This window comes from Ammodytes marinus (genome assembly GCF_949987685.1).
Source record: "Ammodytes marinus genome assembly, chromosome: 3".
NCBI lineage: Eukaryota > Metazoa > Chordata > Actinopteri > Uranoscopiformes > Ammodytidae > Ammodytes > Ammodytes marinus.
Window position 1 is genome coordinate 627,763 of NC_137232.1, and position 20,777 is coordinate 648,539.

Below are 20,777 nucleotides of genomic sequence, written 5' to 3' on the forward strand. Positions count from 1 at the left end.
ACCCATACAGGTCAGACATGCTCAAAGGGGAAACAATCTCAGAGGATCGCAGGAATAGAGTTTTGATGTTGCACATTTGTCTGGGGACAGCTATACATTCGTATAAAAAAGTTTGAGCTCCATCGGCCCACCGTGAGGCAAATCATCTACAAATGGAGAGCTTTAAGAGTGACTTAACATCTGCCTAGAAGTGGACTTCCTTCAAAAATATCCTCAAGCGCCACAAGAAAAGGGATTTTTCAGGTAAAAGCCAACCCACACATTACATCTGGAGATTTGCAGACCATTTGCCACCACCAATCTTCACTTGGGAGAAGGTTCTCTTGGTGGTAGGCAGAGTTGCGTTTTTGCCCAAACATGGCGGTTTTGGTTATGACCAAACAGATCAATTTTGGACTTATCTGTCCACAGAATAAGACGTCAGGTATCTCCAGGTGCTCTCTGGCAAAGCTGTGAAAAGCAGTTTTGTTCTTTTTTGAGAGCAGAGGCTTCTTCAGCAACCCTCCCTTGAAAGCCATGTTGACTGAGTTTTCTTCTTATTGTGGAACCATGCACATCTGTCCCAGATGTTGCAAGAGAGGTCTGCAAATCACTAGATGTAATGTGTGGGTTGGCTTTTAACTAAAAAAATACTTTTCTTGTGGCGCTTGAATATATTTTTTAAGTAAGTCCACTTCTAGGCAGATGTTTAGTCACTCGTAAAGCTCTCCATTTGTAGATGATTTGCGTCACGGTGGACCGATGGAGCTGAAACTTTTTTTGAATTAATTTATAGCTGTCCCCAGACAAATGTGCAGGATCACAACTCTATTCCTGAGATCTTCTGAGATTTCTTTCCCTTTTAGCATGTCTGACCTGTATGGGTTCAGTTTGGTGGGCCTAAACTGACCTGGTTTTATCTTTGTTTTAGCTAGTGGCGCCCAATTTCTTCCCTAAAGATCTCTCATTACATTGGTCTATTTCATCAATCAATTTGGCCCACCTGATTGTGTTTACCTTGCTCGATTTAAGCAATGCAGCTTAGGGTTCACAAACTTTTGCACATACAACATTTGTCAAATAATTTGTTTGAACTGTTTTAACAATTGATTTCTGGAAAAGAAAAATGTTGAATTGATAAACAAACATCTGTTATTTCATATAAAAAATACTGGTATTGAAAAAAATGAATTAATAATGGTTAAAATAAATAAAATTCCAAAAGGCTCAAGGGGTTCACAAACTTTCGCACGACACTGTATGTCTCCTGTGTGGACACTTTCCCCTGGTTGCTACTTGCTGTTTCCTGTGCCTGGAGGCAGGCTGTGGGTCTCCAGCATCTGGAGCGTCTGCCTCACTCCCTTCTCCACCCGGCGGAAGTGCAGCCTCTTCCAGAGGCTCTGCTGCTGCTGCCGGCCCCACTCCAGATCCCTAAGGAACACCTGCAGAGAGACGCACACCCACACAATGAACCTCATGTAGGAAGAGCTTTGTCATCTCTTACTAGAGGGCTGGACCACGGCAAAGCAGGACTTATCCCTATAAAGGCACACATTTTTCTATGTTTCCATATAGATAAACCGCCGTGTGTAGGGTAAGGGTTAGTCCTCATCAAAGTGAAGATTCTTGTGTTTAGAAGAAAATGTTGGCATGCAGCACTTTGTAATATTATGATGATCTGGTGAACACAATATTAATTTTGCATTAAGTATATTTTTCAGTGCTGGGCGGTATGACACATTTTTTCCCCAAAATTATACCAGTTCCACGGTATATTACGGTATTCATACATATTTAGTTTTGATCTTTTTACATTTTTTCCAGATTTCGTGATGAATTCCTCATGGATATTGGTTTATCATTGGCTTGTTCTCCTGTCAGGAGGACTACAAAGTAGAGCCAACTGGAACCTTAGATGCCACTATAGCATTTTATGGAACTTCTCTATATATTTCTTTATAGTACCATGTGCATCCCTGCCTTTTTTCTCACTGTATTGAGATTTAGGCCATTTGGGGATTTAACTATCATATTTAACAACCTAGCCTAAATTAAAGTAGTTACCCAGGTTACCAAAGGTAATCTGTTCTCTGATTTTGCTTGTAAATGTGGAGGCTCAGTTACTCTTCAGTTACAGACACTGCACTTACATAAATTGAATGTCTCATGCAATGGGAATAAAGTAATCTTTAAAGATCTCAAATTATGCACATTTCTGTCAATTTTATATGGTTTTAGTAGTCCCTGATACAACTTTTTTTAGATGTTTGCTGAAAAACCCGTTCAGATCATCTATTGTAGCAAGCCTCTATACCCTGATTTTCATCTCATCTCAGGATGACCTATTTGGTGTCAGCAGCCTGCAATCTGGCTGGGCCCTCCCACGGTCTATGCCCTCCCACCGTCTCTGCCGTGATTGGTTACTAGAGAGACACTGTGGAGTGGAGAACACAGTGAAGTACCGAAATGGCTAACACAGGAGCTCAGCCATACTTTGAACAGTTCGACATGACCGATCCTTGTCTACATGAAAGACTATGTTCATACAGATGCACTGACAGCCACAATCTAGTGGAAAAGACATGTTCACAATCAAAATGCAGCAAAAAAGCTGCGAGGCTACTCGGGAGCAAACGGCTACAAATAACACTCAGACGATTTAAAACCAGTGAAAACATTAGCTTCAAAGTTTGATTTCTACACTTGTAGCTTTCTATCCTTTGTCTTGTTAAAAATGAGGCATTATGAGACTGCTGTGGGTACTACAAATAGATGATTATGAGCTAAAGCTGGATGCTAGTCCCGAAGCTAATAGCTGTACAACAGTCAGGCAAATTACCAATAAAAACATTTCCTTTAGTTTCACCATTTTAATAACTGCACAAGTAGCTTCCTACCCGTTGTCTTAATTAAAAACGAGGCATTATTAGACTGCTGTGGGTAATACAAATAGGTGATTATGAGCTAAAGCTGGATGCTAGTCCCGAAGCTAATAGCTATACAACAGTTGGGCAAATTACCAATAAGACATTTATTTTAGTTTCACCGTTTGAATAACTGCACAAGTAGCTTCCTATCCGTTGTCTTATTAAAATCGAGGCATTATTAGACTGCTCTGGGTAAGATAAATAAGAAGATTTTGAGCAAAAGCTGGATGCTGCTCTGGAAGCTACATGCTACACTAAGTAAATAACAGGCAAATAACCATTGAGGACATTCCTTTTTAGTTTCACCGATGGAATAACTACACAAGTAGCTTCCTATCCTTTGTCTTGTTATAAACGTGGCATTATTAGACTGCTGTGGGTAAGATACATTGGTGGATTACGAGCAAAAGGCTTCCGTGTTGGTTTACGCAACATTCAGCATGCCTTGCTGTACTATGGGCATCTTGTCGCTCAGAGGGAAAAACAATATGGCGGTGGAAAAATGTTTGGGCAGTCGACCAATTAGAAATAGGGGGTGGGGGGGGGGTTATCATCAGAGGTGTGGACTCGAGTCACATGACTTGGACTCAAGTCAGACTCGAGTCATGAATTTGATGACTTGAGACTTGACTTGACAAAATGTTAAGAGACTTGCAACTTGACTTGGACTTTAACATCAATGACTCGTGACTTGACTTGGACTTGACAAGACTTGCTACTTTCCCCAAAACCCAAAGATTAAAAAGTAGGCTATATTTTTAAGTACCGCTCTGTATCTTTGATCATGTAGCCTAGTGTTTTTATTGTTGCTATTTTTGGTGAATTGTGAGAGCCTGTGTATGTACTGTGTGTGTTTGTTTTGAATAGTTTGTTTTGTGTATTGTATTTGTATTGTATGTTTTTTTATTTTTTTTGAGGACCCCCTCGAAAACGAGATGATACACCTCAAGGGGCTTATCCTTAAATACATTTTTTTAAATCAAATGAAATGTTATCCAAAGGCTGCAGCCAGAAAAGGAACCCAATAACTAAAGAAATTGTCAGGCTGTACCCTCACTGACGCCCCAGAGAAGGAAAGAATAGAGCAGGAGAAGGCAGCTATAGTTCTCACTCATTTTTGGTAATGATGACTTTCACCCAGGTAGGTGATAGTCATCATTACCAAAAATGGGTGAGAATTGGGAAAGCCTCTCTGTCATACCCCAATAGGCAATGGCATTATGTCAAATCCTTATCGTACTTTTCAAAAAAGGATTTTTGGTATTTTTAAGAAGATTTTTTTTTTATCTGCCGAATACATGGTCATTTGATGGGTGCAATATTTATTGAATTAACTAAGGCTTTTGATTTGGTTAACCATTATTTTTTGCTTGATAAGCTGTATGGTATTGGTCTTAGCCAACAGGCATTATTCTGGTTCAACGCATATCTTCATAATCGTCGTCAAGTGTGTTTCTTTTCATAACAATGTATCAGATTATTTGGTTGTTGAAAAGGGTGTTCCACAAGGATCCATTTTAGGACCGTTGCTGTTTGCTATTTTTATTAATGATCTTTCAAAATTTTGCTCTTCTTGTTCTCTTCAGTTATATGCAGATGATACTGTGATTTAAACTTCGGACGCTGAGAGAACTAAAATACAAGAATGCTTGCAAATTGAATTGAATTTGGTTCAGAAATGGTTATCTAATAACAATCTGGTTTTAAACAAGCAGACCTCTTGTTGCATGTTGTTTTGCTCTAACTATAACCGCTCACCCAACGAGTTGGCCCTTACCTTTATTGATGGGTCTCCTATTGTAAAAGTTGACAAATTTAAATACTTGGGACTTTGGATAGATTCAGATTTTTCTTTTAGGCCTCATATTGATTTTTATTGGAAATCAAGTAAATTGTTTCACACTTAAAGTCAGAAAATATATTGTCAACAGCTATTATTTCCCATTATTGATTACGGTGATGTTATTTATCAGAATACCGCAGATACACATCTACAGCCTTTAAATGTAGCTTTTAATAATATTTGTAGATTTGTTCTGAGGTGTCCTTATCAAACACATCGTTGTTTTATGTATGATCAACTCAAGTGGCTTCCCCCTGACTTGAGGAGACATTTTCATTGGTTGCTTTTTGTTTTTAAATGCATTACTTTTGATTATCCCGTTTCTCAAGCAGCATCTAGTTCCATTTACTTCATCATATTCACTCAGACACATTCAACAACCCTTTTTTGTTGTCCCTAGAATTTTTTAAGAAGTTGGGAGATGAGCATTTAAGTTTAAAGCACCTTCGAACTGGAATAATTTGCCTTTTTCACTTAGAGTGTGTGAGTCAATCACTTCTTTACAGCGCTTCAAGATTTCTTTGCTTATTTATCTTAAATCACCTTACTCTTGTTTTTGAATGCACATTAAAAAAAAATTTCAATGTTGCTATTTTTGGAGAATTGTGAGAGCCTGTACTGTGTGTGTTTGTTTTGAATAGTTTGTTTTGTGTATTGTATTTGTATTGTATGTTTTGTGTTGAAAGGCTTCTTCGGCCAGGCAGGCTTGGTCTCGGCTGGGGCGACGTGCGCTGGGGCCGGTGCCGGAGCCTTGGGTCGTGGAAAGCGGGCGGGCCGCTTCTTGAGACTGCCTGGGCGAACGGTTGCCTAGTAGGTGGCAGTGCCGCTGGCTGTGCCCTCCGAGGTAGACAGAGCTGCAAAGCTTCGTCATCTTTCTTCTTGGCCTCGCACCTCTTTTGCATAGAGGTCAGAGCAGAGCCAAAAATACCTTCCGGGACGACGGTGATGTCCTCCTTTTCTTTATCTGACAAATTTGTCAGGTTAAGCCATCTTGCCCGTTCTTGTAGCACCAGCATCAACATTTCCCACAGATTGTACAGGGCAGCGCTGGATGCGCAGGCAGATATCCGTGATGGTGGTTATTTCGTCCCATACTGCGGTCTTTGGCACGTCAATAATTTCCTTGAAAAGCTCCGCTTGGTAGGCGGACAACATGGAGGAGACGTTGAGCGCTCTCACGGACAAGGCAGCTGCCTTGCAAGCGCTTTTGGTCATGGCTGACTGAAAACGGTCGCACTTATCGGGGAGAGTGGGTGGCCTAGATGAGGCAGCCGAGGGTGGAGGTGGGCAGCCACCAGCGGTTCCATGGGCGGAATCCGGGCCATGGCATGCTTATCCATCCCTTCAAAATCCAAGGAAGACGCACCTTGGATTGGGGTCTTGCTGGAATACGGTTTGTCCGTCCAGGAGACTGTTACTTCATCCAGGAGTTCCAGTAACACCGGGAGAAGTTCTCTAAAAATGTTTAGAGAAACCAGATCCTTAAGTTTTAGCGCATTTTGCAGCTGGTTCCACGAAAAAGGAGCAGCATAACTAAATGCCCTTTTCCCCAGTTCAGTACGGACTCTAGGCACAGTCAGTAAAGACAAGTCCTCAGAGCGGAGCTGATACTTTCCTGTGCTTTTCTGAATGACATACTTCTGCAGGTATGTAGGAAGAACACCGAGGATGGTTTTATAAATTAGGATATGCCAATGATGGAGTCTGCGGGTGGACAGGGCAAACCATCCAACTCGAGCATACAAAGAGCAGTAGTGCGTGAGGGTTTTAAAATGAGTAACAAATCTCTGTGCTCCATGGTAGACCGTGTCCAAAGACTGTAGGCATTTTGAAGATGCATTCATATATAAAACATCACCATAATCCAACACAGACAAAAAAGGTTGCAGCAACAAGTCTTTTTTTGGCTTCAAAAGAAAAACAAGATTTGTTTCTAAAGTAAAAACCTAATTGTATCAAAGTATTTTTCACTCAAAAAGTTTCAGTTTTTCTTTCAAGTTTTTCTTCAAAGTCTTTCGTCCATGGTGAAAGAACAAAAAAGTGAAACAGTCAAAACTTCCCCCAAACAGAGAGCAGACCCATCTTGCTCAAAACCCTGGCTTTAAATATTGTGTAGACAGAGAGAGCGTGTGGGTGTATCAGGAGGGGAGAGGGTGGGGGGAAAGAGGAGGATGGGTCTGCTCAGCTCAAAGACCCACAGCCCCTCTTGTCTCCCTCACCCCTGACCTGTCCCAGGACCAGCCCAGGCATGCCTTTTCAGAGAGGCCTTATGAATTCACAATTATGTATATATTTCAGGATAAAAACTTGAACACAACACTTTTAGTGATTCTACCTTAATATTAAAGGTCACTTGTTACATTGCCTGTCTTATTCAAAATCATCATACTTTTCCCTACAAAATCAAGACATATACATTTCCCATTCACCTAAGAACAAGATATGTACAATGAAATGTTGCAATATTCTTGCCTATCTCAACACCCTTGAATACCTTCGGGAATGCCCACCAGGCGCAGGTTGGACCGTCGACTGCGGTTTTCCAGGTCGTCAACCTTGAACGCTAGCTCCTTAATAGTAGCTTTCATGGCCGTGTTGTCCGCTAGCAGTGACGTGACGTCATCTTGGTTGGTGCTAATTCTGTCCTCAGCCCCCGTTACACGGACTGTAATCACTTTCCCGTCAGCCTTTAACATTTGCTTCGCGTTTAGGAGCCCATCAAATCTTGCCACAAAGTCATCCTTCAACGCCCGAATTGCAGTCAGAATCTCACTAGAATCAGTTGTGACGTTAGTCCACAAGGCTGCTTCGCTAGCACTGCTAGCTTCTTCGTTAGCTTGTTTCGAGGGGCTCAGCGTGGCGTCAAACTTCAAAAGTATTGCGTCTGCTTGGGTGTTTTTGGTGACATTGGAGCAGTCGTGTTGTTGAGATAGGCAAGAATATTGCAACTTTTCATTGTACATATCTTGTTCTTAGGAGAATGTGAAATGTATATTTCTTGTTTTCGTAGGGAAAAGTATGATATTTTGAATAAGACAGGCAAGGTAACAAGTGACCTTTAATATTAAGGTAGAATCACTAAAAGTGTTGTATTCAAGTTTTTATCCTGAAATATATACATAATTGTGAATTCATAAGGCCTCTCTGAAAAGGCATGTCTGGGCTTGTCCTGGGACAGGTCAGGGGTGAGAGAGACAAGGGGGGCAGTGGGTCCTTGAGCTGGACACACACACCCTCATCTTTACCCCCACCCTCTCTCCTCCTAATACACACACCCACTCTCTCTGTCTTTAGACTATTTAAGGCCAGGGTTTTGAGCAAGAGAGTAGGGTTTTTGGGGAAGTTGACTGTTCCACTTTTTTGTTCTTTTAGCATGGACGAAAAACTTAGAAGAAAAACTTGAAAGAAACACTCTGAATCTTTTTGAGTGCAAAATAGGGAAGAACGGGGTAATTTGTCACATGGGTTGGATGTCACATTCGTTATATCTCGCCACCAGAGCGCGCTAGCTCTGAAATGTTGATATAAAAAAGGTCCAGAATTGGGATCAAAGGTCACATACATAGACTTCCTTGGAGTTAGACTGCTGCATTTCAGGTGAGAGGATGTTTTGTGTTTTTCATGTCAAATTCAAAATATTTTGCTTCTCAGTATTTTTCTTCTAGGCTTTTACACAATGGGTTTATAACAAAACACTTGTTACCCTCAGAAAGTGTGAAGGGTAAACTATAGTTTAGATTGTGGTTAGCAAGCTAATTAGTTGTCAGATGGTTGTTGGCCTTGATGCTAGCAAGAAATTCAAGTTGGGGTTGGTCGTCAAATTTTTTGGGGGGTTGGTTGTCACATGTTATCTCAAGGCTGCAGCCAGAAAAGGAACCCAATAACGAAAGAAATTGTCAAGCTGTATCCTCACTGACACCCCAGAGAAGGAAAGAATAGAGCAGGAAAAGGCAGCTAGCAAGCAAAAGAAAAAAGGGCAACAAAATCAAAACAACCCAGTGCATCCCAAACTAGACCAGCTGCCAAGGCTACAGAACGTTATGTAGGCCTATTTGTCAACTTGACAATGCAATTAAACATTCAAATTTGGTTCTGCCTCCTTGCCTTCTTTTTAAGATTTTTCCCATTAAGATTACATTGTGACAAACAACCCCATGGTGTGTGACAACCGACCCCTTGATGGGGTTGGTTGTCACAATGTGTCAGAGTGTCTTTGATGGTAAATTACTTCTTCCTTACAATAAGTTGGAAAAAAAGAGAGACACACATTTCTAGCCAACACCTTAAGCTTCAATTTAATGTAGGAATGGCTATTGACAGATGTTTTGGTGATGAGCAATTCTCACTAGAGTAAAAAGTGTGCCTACTTACCCCGTTCTCCCCTACTTAGAAAAATTGAGGGGAGTTATTTTTTCTTTTCAAGAAGGGGAAGAGGCTCGGAACCAATTCTTCCTTGTCTATTCTGAGAAGTTTGGTAAGGGACCATTTGGGTTATTGATAGTAACTAATTGATGAACCAGGTTGGACAAAAAGCATCGAGTTGAGGTTTTGAACTGTTGGAACAACTTAACTTGACTATTTGTGTTGCAAAATCACCATTGTTATAAAAATTTGAAGGAATTCAAGTTTATATAACTTTGGTTGAAAGCTCGGCCATCAGTCAAGGATTTAAAAGTTGGCAGACAGTGAACAAACTTTTATACTTGATAGCACTCCAAATAGGATCTCTTGTGGATCAACCAAATATACTGTTGGAACAACTTAACTTGACTATTTGTGTTGCAAAATCACCATTGTTATAGAAATTTGAAGGAATTCAAGTTTATATAACTTTGGTTGAAGGCTCGGCCATCAGTCAAGGATTTAAAAGTTGGCAGACAGTGGAGCTTTGAAAAACCTGAAGATGAGAATACTCCTGATCTCTTGTGGAACAACAAAATAAACTGTTGGAACAACTTAACTTGACTATTTGTGTTGCAAAATCAGTCAAGGATTTAAAAGTTGGCAGACAGTGAACAAGCTTTGAAATAGGAGAACTCATGAACTAAATTCAATGTGAACAAAGGACATACAACACATAAGTTAAGTCTTATACTTCTCTACATATATTAACCACTTTAATGGGAGTGTAGGTACTTATTTTCCTTCCTTTCATTTTATTTTATCTTTTCTTTCTATATTGTGAACGTATAATCTTTTTATATTGATTGAATAAAATTTCTTGAAAACGCTATAAATCTTTGGCCTGAATTTTTCGTTCTGGGGTCCAGGTCAAGCAAAGATAAGCCGCAGCACGCCTGGGCTCTGCCGTCTCCTGTGTGACACCTCACCCACGCCGCCGTCTGCCTGGACCGCGGCGACGGTCCTGGAGTCTACACAGCGCTGGAGTAGTAGTGGTCGCCTCCCATCGCCTGCACGCTCTTCTGTGTTTACACCGGCCCTGACCGCACGTACCAGCTGGAGCCCACGTGACCGCTGGACGTGCCTTTGACCAATCCCGCTGCGCTCCACGGACACTCCCTTCGTGATGTCATCAACTTTGCATATCGGCCTGTTCAATGCACGGTCCATTTCAAATAAATGTTCCTCCTTAAACGATCTCTTCACAAGAGAAAAGCTGAATTTATTGTTTCTTTCGGAGACATGGCAGAGAGAGGAAGAGTTTAGTCTGTCCAGCTGTCTGCTCTGCCGTGGGGAAGCCCCGCCCTTGTCGTCGTGGAGGGGGTCTGGCTGTTGTCTATAGGGACAGTTGTACTTGCAAAGTGACACAGACCCAGGATTTTGCTTCATTTGAGTCCCAGATGATAATGGTGGGTTCTTCAAACCCTTTTTACTGTGTGTCCATCTACCGTCCTCCTGGTCCTGCTGCTGTGTTTTTGAAGGATTTTAGTGACTTTTTATCCTCCATAATAAAGTTGGAATCTGTTTTAATCCTTGGAGATTTTAACCTTCATATTGATGACAGCTCATCTTGCTCCGCAATGGAATTTTTAACATTGACTGAAGCTTTTAATTTTGAGCAACATGTTTCTGAGCCCACGCACCAGAAAGGCCACATTTTAGATTTGGTTTTTACACTTGGCCTAGACAATTTGAATGTGTCCACATGACGTTCATTTGAGCGATCATTGTCTTGTTTTGTTTGATCTGCACTTCAGCCCTGAATCTAAGCCCGCAGAAGTTAGGTCTCAGAGGCGTATTATCACTGCCAATACTGCAGATGACTTTTCTGCTAAGTTTGACCCTCTCTTGCTCATGGATTGCCTTGATGTGGACAATTTAATTCACTGTTTTACCAATCACTGTGTTAACATTCTGGATCAGGTGGCTCCTGTTAAATCAAACCTGTCTATGCAAAATAAAAAGTGCCCCTGGACAAATGAAGACACTTTGAGTCTGAAGAGACTATGTCGAAAGACTGAGCGATTGTGGAAATCCACTAACCTTGAGGTGCACAGACTTCATCTCAGGGATCTTGTGGCCTCGTACAATGACATGGTCAAAAAAGCCAGATCTGAGTATGTTCGCAAACTGGTAACAGTAAACAAAAATAACCCTAAAGTATTGTTTGACACGATTAATTCTCTTGTATGTCCTGCTGCCCCAATGACCCCTGTTTTTTCTGAAGCGGACAGCAATGCTTTGTTGAGATTTTTCACTGACAAAATTAAGTCGATCAAGGAGAAAATCCCGCCCCTTTTATGTGGAACCCCTGCTGTCATTGAGCCTGTCTCAAACTTGTGGTCCTCATTTAAGTCGGTATCTCTTAATGACATCTCAGCACTGGTGACCAAGATGAAACCCTCCTCTTGCTCATCCGATATCCTTCCCTGTAGGCTATTTGCCAAAGTGTTTGAGGTAATTGCTCCCTGGGTTACCAAAAGGTTACCAAAATGGTTAACCTCTCTCTCACTGCTGGTGTGTTTCCCGATACATTTAAGCATGCCATAGTGGAGCCTCTACTTAAAAAGACAGGTTTAGACCCAACAGTCCTCAGTAATTTCAGGCCTATTTCCAAGCTGCCATTCCTGTCCAAGATCTTAGAGAAGGTGGTCTCTGAACAGCTGTCATTTTTCCTAGATCAAAATAACATCAACGAGAAGTTTCAGTCTGGTTTCCGCAAACACCACTCTACAGAGACAGCCTTACTGAAAGTGTCCAGTGACATCATGATGTCCGCTGATTCTGGTAAATGCACTGTTCTAGTTCTCTTGGATCTATCCTCAGCATTTGACACCATCGACCACCAGATCCTGCTGAGAAGACTGAGGGATGAAGTAGGACTGTCAGGGTCAGTTCTACATTGGTTCTCCTCTTACCTATCTGGACATAGCTTCAGTGTCACAGCAAACTAGATAAGGTCTGAGTCAGATCTGTTGTGTGGAGTCCCTCAAGGTTCAGTTTTGGGTCCTGTATTATTAGGGGGCCAAGCCCGAGCAGGAGCTGGGACCGCGTTTTGCACAGCAACGCGGTTCCCAAGCCCTGCTGGGCAGGGAACCCTATTGTCTTTGTAAGGATTATTAGTATACTTACCCCCCCAAAAGTGTGTCCACAGCCCAAACCGTAAAGGGTGCAGACATGCCAATTGCATGACTAGATCCAGGTCCGTCCGGACTACGCAGACAAAAAAATTCAGACATGCCGGCCACTAGGTGGCGCTATATCAAGGAAAACGTCATAGCTCCCACACCGAACATCCCACAGTCAAAAACTTTATATCCACAGATTCACTGGAGTCAGCTGCATCTTTTGGCATAGGCCACGCCCATTTGCGTATGGAACAATTTTTCGCAAAATCGCGAAAACTGAAAAACTTATTTTTCGCTACTCCTCCCACAATTTTTGCACAATTGACACCAACCTTTGCACAAAACATCTACCGACCCACACGGAACAAACTTGTGCGAAAGAATTTTGATACGACCTTCGATGACGAAATGGTAGCGCTTTGAATATTTGAAAATTAGCTAACTTGTACTACCTTGTTCGTAAATATTCATAAATCCAAAACTGTACATCATATCGAGTCCAAATTTTAGACGTACGTTGGTGCTATCCTTATTAGCGTTCATAAAAAAAATTGGAAAATCTCGCCATAAGGAGGCGCCAAAAACACAAAAAGTTTATATCTCCTCATCCACTATAGCCTATTTCTATGCTAGTTCTTTGCTTTTTGGTCTGTAACTCCCAAACCGAACATCCCACATTCAAAAACTTTACATCCCCTGTTTCCGTGAAGAGAGGGGCCGGCGCCGCGGACGACGCCGCCGGATCCCGAGTCGCGTGGGACGCTTGGCCCCCGGTAAAAACTGCTTGCAGTTCTAGTTTTTGTTGTATTTGCTCCCCCTGGGAAGAGTCATTCAGAGATTTTCTGATGTTTCGTACCACATGTTCGCTGATGATATCCAGCTGTACTGCACGTTCAAACCAACTGAGTTCCAGAGGTTTGATTCCTTAGTTCTTTGCTTAGCAGAAATAAAGCAATGGCTAAGTGACAACTCTCTCCAGTTAAATTCAGATAAAACTGAAACACTAGTTATTGCCCCTGATAAATTAATTCCAGGGATTAACCAGTACTTGGGTGACCTAGGCCAGTCTGTTAAACCTAGCCTAAGAAACCTTGGTGTTATTTTTGACAAAGACATGTCATTAGTGCAGCACTGCAAACAGCTAACCAGGAACTGCTTTTTTCAGCTGAGGAACATCTCTAAACTCAGGCAAATGGTGTCACAAAATGATTTAGAGCTGATCATTCATGCTTTTGTGTCTTCGCGTTTGGACTATTGCAACAGTTTGTTTTCATGTTTAAACAAGAAGGAGCTGTCTCGCCTGCAGTTAGTGCAAAATTCTGCAGCGAGAATTCTGACCTGCTCTAATATGAGGACCCACATATCCCCTATTCTAAAAGCTCTGCATTGGCTGCCAGTGTCTTTTAGGACCAACTTCAAAATTCTGGTTCTAACTTTTAGAGCTTTGCATGATCAGGCTCCATCCTATCTCAGTGATCTGATTCAGCCTTACACCCCTGCTCGGGCTCTGAGGTCTGTGGAGCAGAAACTGCTAATGGTGCCACGTACTCGTTTGCGGACCAGAGGTGACCGATCCTTCCAGGCTGTTGCTCCCAAGCTCTGGAACGATCTTCCCATCTCTCTGCGTTCAATAGAGTCTGTTGACGCATTCAAACGTCAACTAAAAACCTATTTATTTGTGCAGGCTTTTGCCTAATTTGTTCTTGGGGCTGCTATGTTTTATCACTGTAATGTAATTGGCCTTTTAAATGTATGTATATTTTAATCTGTTGTTGCTTCCCATTGTGAAGCGCTTTGTGACCCTGGTCTGCGAGGGGCGCTATATAAATAAAGTTTACTTACTTACTTACTTACTTACTTACTTACTTACTGTTAGAGCCATATTTTATGTTAGTTTAAAATCTATTATTATATTAAATTAATTCCTGTTTGATTTAAGGGATGTTTATGTTTTATTCTTATTTACTTAAATATTAGATTTATGTTGGATTGACCGGAAGTATAGCCTAATTAGAGGCAGCCGGCATAGAGTGGGTGGGGCCACCAAGCAGCCAGGTTAAGAAGGAGGAAATGAGCCACTGACAGGGTGGAACAGGGGGAATCGAGACAGCTTAAACCTCACGCTCACACTCACTGAGGTCATGCTCAATAAGATGAATTAAATGTTCTGTGTTAAGGAAGAAAATAAATCATCTGAAAAGAAGCCACAAGACTCTTGAGTATAATTGAACAGAGTGTGCGAGTCCAGCGAGCGATCCCCTGTACCGTGAAAGGTTTAAGAACTAAGGTTAAAAACTGGCCACAACACTTACAAAGGGGATTAAAGACCCAATTATAGTTTGTCTTCTTGAGTTGGCATTGTAATGTATGTCTACCTTAGTCATTAACTTACACTAAGGAGTAGGGATGGGAATTGATAAGAATTTAGCGATTCCGATTCTGCTTATCGATATGATTCCTCATCAATTCTCTTATCGATTCTCATTGGGTGAGATAATAAGTACAAATTAGTTTGTTTGTATTATCTCTCTTTAATATTTGATCAGAGGTGTGTCTAGTGTGTGCCTTGAAAGATTATCAAGAGTAGGCCTACTTTAGGTTTAGGAAATTGTCAATGTTCACATTAATTGGTCCAGACAAAAAATAACGTTTGTCTTTTAAGCCCAAATGCCATTATGTGCCCTAAAAACTAAAAACACAGACTGAAAACAGTCGAGGAAGAGCTTGTGGCTTTTGGAAAATTAACAGTGCTCATTTGCACTTGAAACAAAATTCAATTGACATAATAAATACAAACAAGTCTTTTGAAAAGATAAGACCAACTATCAACTTTGTCAAATTAACCATTTTTATGCAGAAAAATCATCATGTTTGCCCTCTCAGGAAGGATTTGAGATATTTAATGTATGTTAAGTGTTATTATATGATGATTGCACGCTTACTCTGAAAGGGCAACGTGATGATGTCACTACGTTCAAGTGAAGGAACCCTTTCTTTATAGGTCCGTGGAAGGAACGCCTCAGGTCAAACAGTCCCGTTGTACGTTGTTGTTGAACTGACTGCACAGTAGTCAGTCATGTAGGCTAATCAAGAAGAGAATAAATACGCCATAAAGGCTAAAATAGAATGTATCGCTTTGCTTATTCTTCACCACGCCAGTGACGAGGAGTCACCCCTCCATCTCAGCTTTACAATGTACGCTGTTCTTATGTGCAGCGCGGTGTTTATTATATAATGGCCCGTCATCAGACACACGTAGCGAATGGTTTTATACACATCGATCGCTCCATCAAGTAATCCAAGGCAGAGCTTTTTGTATGGGCAGAGATCATTATTTTAAGTGTGTCTTACTGTCTTTATAAAGTGTCTTGTTAAACGTTTCCTTAACACCGGACCGACGAGTCCCGCTGTGCGTTGTTTTGGGTTCGTCCCCACCGCCGTGCGTAAAGGCAGCAATAACAGCTGATGAACGATAGTAAACAGCGCTAAATACATCCTTTTTGCTTTGCTTTATGCTGCTCTCGCCTTTTTATGTATCTCCCTCTTTTATCAGCCCACACCTAGGCCTACACACATGTTCATTCTCATACATTTTATGTTCAAATCCAAGTGATGGGCAATTCTGGTGCCGACTAGTAAGGCAGCGGAGCGGACGTTTAAATGTTTAACCATCAGGATCCCAGTCTGCGTGCTTGCTTGTGCGCCTGTCGTTTGACAAAATGGAAACTTTACAATTGTTGCAAGTGGCCATATTGTCACCTTTTTGCTTGAATTACAACCAAACATTAGAGCGCTTCTGCCTCGACGCCATGTTTGCTGCGTTCTGAACCAAAACAAAGCAGCGCAAGTGTGAAGTCATTTGCAACGAGCGGAACCGTTAAGCAGAACCGTTAAGCAGGCATGTTAACGATTCCAAGGAATTGGTTCACTAGGCACCGGTTCTGAACAAGAACCGGTTCTCGATTCCCATCCCTACTAAGGAGATTGATTAAAAGCTTGAGTTGATATTCTCATTTGCGACATTGTGCCATATGTCTTCTCGTAGTCACCCCAAATACTACATGAACTCTCAATTAAACAGACAACATGCACTATGCACATCTGTCTCCCTGCCACTACTATTGTATATTCCCTGCTGTTTCTTTTAGACATTCTTTAGTCATATTTTGACACTGTTAAAGAATAGATGGCAAACCCAGCTATCGAAAATGGTTAATATTTTTTTTACTTTGGATTGTTTTGCAAGTTAGGTATTCACAAATCTTTTCACATGATCAGGAGGAGTTCAATTTATACTTTTATATTTCCTTCTTAGCAGGTGAGGAACAGCAGAAACACTATGCTACACATTAGGGTTGACCTCGAATAGGCAACTTTTCACACTTTGTCTGATTTGGCTGACAATCTCACAGTCGAATAGTTGTCAAATGTGAAACAAATTATTATTTTATTATTATTATAATTTTTTTGTGGTTTTGGGTCCATAATGTTCACATATTATGTCGAAGTGAAATAAAAACTGGCACGTAATGTAGGTGACATTTTACTGAAACAAAAGATACCAAACACAGCAAGCTTAACATTTTTGTATGTGCCCTCTGTGTCATGGTTGACAGAACTTTGAGGAATTTGGGGAAAACGCCTACAGTACAGACCAAAAGTTTGGACACACCTTCTCATTCAAAGAGTTTTCTTTATTTTCATGACTATGAAAATTGTAGATTCACACTGAAGGCATCAAAACTATGAATTAACACATGTGGAATTATATACTTAACAAAAAAGTGTGAAACAACTGAAAATATGTCTTATATTCTAGGTTCTTCAAAGTAGCCACCTTTTGCTTTGATTACTGCTTTGCACACTCTTGGCATTCTCTTGATGAGCTTCAAGAGGTAGTCACCTGAAGTGTTCTTCCAACAGTCGTGAAGGAGTTCCCAGAGATGCTTAGCACTTGTTGGCCCTTTTGCCTTCACTCTGCGGGCCAGCTCACCCCAAACCATCTCGATTGGGTTCAGGTCCGGTGACTGTGGAGGCCAGGTCATCTGGCGCAGCACCCCATCACTCTCCTTCTTGGTCAAATAGCCCTTACACAACCTGGAGGTGTGTTTGGGGTCATTGTCCTGTTGAAAAATAAATGATGGTCCAACTAAACGCAAACCGGATGGAATAGCATGCCGCTGCAAGATGCTGTGGTAGCCATGCTGGTTCAGTATGCCTTCAATTTTGAATAAATCCCCAACAGTGTCACCAGCAAAGCACCCCCACACCATCACACCTCGTCCTCCATGCTTCACGGTGGGAACCAGGCATGTAGAGTCCATCCGTTCACCTTTTCTGCATCGCATAAAGACACGGTGGTTGGAACCAAAGATCTCAAATTTGGACTCATCAGACCAAAGCACAGATTTCCACTGGTCTAATGTCCATTCCTTGTGTTCTTTAGCCCAAACAAGTCTCTTCTGCTTGTTGCCTGTCCTTAGCAGTGGTTTCCTAGCAGCTATTCTACCATGAAGGCCTGATTCACACAGTCTCCTCTTAACAGTTGTTCTAGAGATGTGTCTGCTGCTAGAACTCTGTGTGGCATTGACCTGGTCTCTAACCTGGCAACAACCCAATGACTTTTTCTCCCTCAACCAAGCATCTCCCCCTGGTTTCAGCTACATCGCCAAACCCCGCCCTTGCCGCCGTGGCGGTGGCGGTGGCCTCGCCGTCATCCACAAACATAATTATTTGATCAGAGAACTCACCCTCCCCTCAGTATCATCATTTGAATTCATTGCTTTTAAAGCCCCCTCCTCCACGACAGTTATCCTCATCTACAGGCCACCCAAACCTAATCCCTCCTTCCTTTCTGACTTCACCGAACTCATCACATTAGCATTAACCCTCTCTCCACGCTTGCTGTTACTCGGTGACATTAATATCCACATGGACTCCCCCACCTCCAAGCTCTCTTCTGAACTCACCATTGTACTGGACAATTTCGATCTCACCCAACATGTCACCTTCCCAACCCATGACAAAGGACACATCCTCGACCTTGTCTGCTCCATCAATCTCCCTATACTCAGCCTTCACCCATGCCCCTTTCCCCTCTCTGATCACAAACTTATACTGTTCACCATCCTCTCCCCCACCCCCTGCCCCCGCCCCCTCAGAGAAATCACCTTCCGTAACCTCAAATCCATTGATCCCCACCATCTCTGTGACCTGCTCTCCTCCACCCTCCCCCTGGACTCAACCCTCAGCTCACCTGATGAGCTTACAAACCACCTTAATTATATCCTGTCTTCCTCCCTCAACACCCTGGCCCCCCTAAAAACCAAAACTGTCTCCTTTAATACTTCTTCCCCCTGGTTCACACCTGCACTCCGCAAATTGAAACAGACTGGCCGCCAACTGGAACGACTCTCCAAAAAAACTTCTCTCACAGTCCACCACCAAGCCTACAAACTCCACCTCACTGCCTACAAAGACGCCCTCACCGCTGCCAAGTCTGCCTACCTCTCTGCCATCTTCTCTGACCCCTGCCAAAACCCCAGAACCCTCTTCTCCACAGTGAGCAACCTCCTCAAACCCCGGACCAGCACCCTCTCCACCTCCTCCCCAGATCTCTGCAACTCATTCCTCCAGTTTTTCGCTGACAAAATCACCACCATCAACCATTCACTTTTCCCTGTACATGAACCCCCTGCACATTCAATGGCCCCTCCCCTACCCATTTCGCTGGACATCCCAACCCCTTCTCCCCATTGCCGTCTCTCCCACTTTGACTTGGTTACCCCTCTTGCACTCTCCAAGCTTATCAGCTCCTCCAAACCTACTACCTGCTCCCTTGACCCCCTCCCCACTCCCCTGCTCAAGTCCTGCCTCCCCGTTCTCTGCCCCTACCTCACTAACCTCTTTAACTCCTCACTGTCCCATGGAATTGTCCCCTCTGCTTTCAAATCTGCTGCTGTCACCCCCACCCTCAAGAAACCTGGTCTCGACCCCGCCTCCCTCTGTAACTACCGCCCAATCTCCAACCTCCCCTTCCTCTCCAAAACCCTTGAACGCATAGTCACCAAACAACTCCAATCCCATCTCCACGCCAATAACCTTTTTGAATCCCTCCAATCTGGCTTCCGCCCTCTCCACAGCACAGAAACCGCTCTCCTTAAAGTCTTCAATGACCTCCTCACCTCTGCCGATGCTGGTTCCCTCAACTTCCTCATCCTCCTTGACCTGAGTGCAGCCTTCGATACTGTTAACCACACCATCCTGCTCACCAGACTCAGCAACCTCGGTATCGAAGGTACTGCACTCAGCTGGCTTCATTCTTATCTTTCTGACAGATCTAACTTCATCTCCCTCCATAACCACACATCTGCCACAGTCACCGTCACACAAGGTGTTCCCCAAGGTTCTGTACTCGGCCCCCTCCTCTTCATCATTTACCTCCTCCCCCTTGGTCAGTTACTTCGCCATTTCTCAATGGACTTCCACTGCTATGCTGATGACACCCAAATTTACCTCAGTACCAAATCCCCCCACAACCCCCCCATCTCCCACATTGAATCCTGCCTGTCTTCCCTTACACTCTGGATGAAAAATAACTTCCTCAAACTCAACAGCAACAAAACTGAACTCCTCCTAATTGGCTCCAAATCCACCCTCAGCAAATTTACAACCCCCCCCACACTCACTATTGATGGCACCATGGTCTCCCCCTCCCCCCAGGCCCGCAATCTTGGCGTAATTTTTGATCCCACCCTCTCCCTTGAACCCCACATCCGTCACACTGTCAAAACCTCCTTCTATCACCTCCGTAATATTGCAAAGATTAGATCCTCCCTCACACCCCATGCTGCTGAAAGACTCATCCATGCCTTCATCTCCTCCCGCCTTGACTATTGTAATTCACTCCTCGCCGGCATCAGCACCACCTCCATCAACAGACTCCAACGTGTCCAGAATGCAGCTGCCCGTCTCCTCACTCACACCAACTCGTGGAACCACATCACCCCAGTCCTCAAAAAGCTCCACTGGCTCCCCATTTCTTTCCGGATCAATTACAAACTCCTGGTCCTCACCTACAAAGCCCTCAACCATCTGGCCCCCCCATATCTCACTGACCTTCTCTCCCCCTATCAACCCCCTCGGGCCCTCAGATCCTCCTCAGCCAGTCTCCTCTCCACCCACACATCTAAACTCTGCAGCTTTGGTGACAGAGCTTTCTCCAGGGCAGCTCCCAGGCTCTGGAACAGCCTCCCCCAACATATCCGTGACTCTGAGTCCCTCACCATCTTCCAGTCCAAACTCAAGACCCATCTCTTCTCCTCTGCCTACCCCTAGTTCACCCACCAACCCAACTTTACATGACATTTTTGTTTGTTTATTGTTTTGTTTTTGTAAAGCGCTCTGAGTGAGAGAAGAGCGCTATATAAATAAAATGTATTATTATTATTAATCTGAGCTGCTGTTAACCTGCGATTTCTGAGGCTGGTGACTCGGATG

At 42.9% G+C, this 20,777-nt stretch overlaps 1 protein-coding gene across 2 annotated transcripts in view; it reads right to left on the bottom strand.

Moving 5' to 3' along the window:
- Positions 1-1,159: 1,159 nt before the first annotated feature.
- Positions 1,160-20,777, bottom strand: part of nlrx1 (NLR family member X1) — a 162,110-nt gene continuing 142,492 nt past the window's right edge. For both annotated transcript variants that reach the window (XM_080025146.1, XM_080025147.1), the window contains one exon: positions 1,160-1,421. In XM_080025146.1, the coding sequence (XP_079881272.1) occupies positions 1,272-1,421 (150 nt within the window). In that variant the 3' untranslated portion in view covers positions 1,160-1,271. The remainder of the gene's footprint in view (positions 1,422-20,777) is intronic.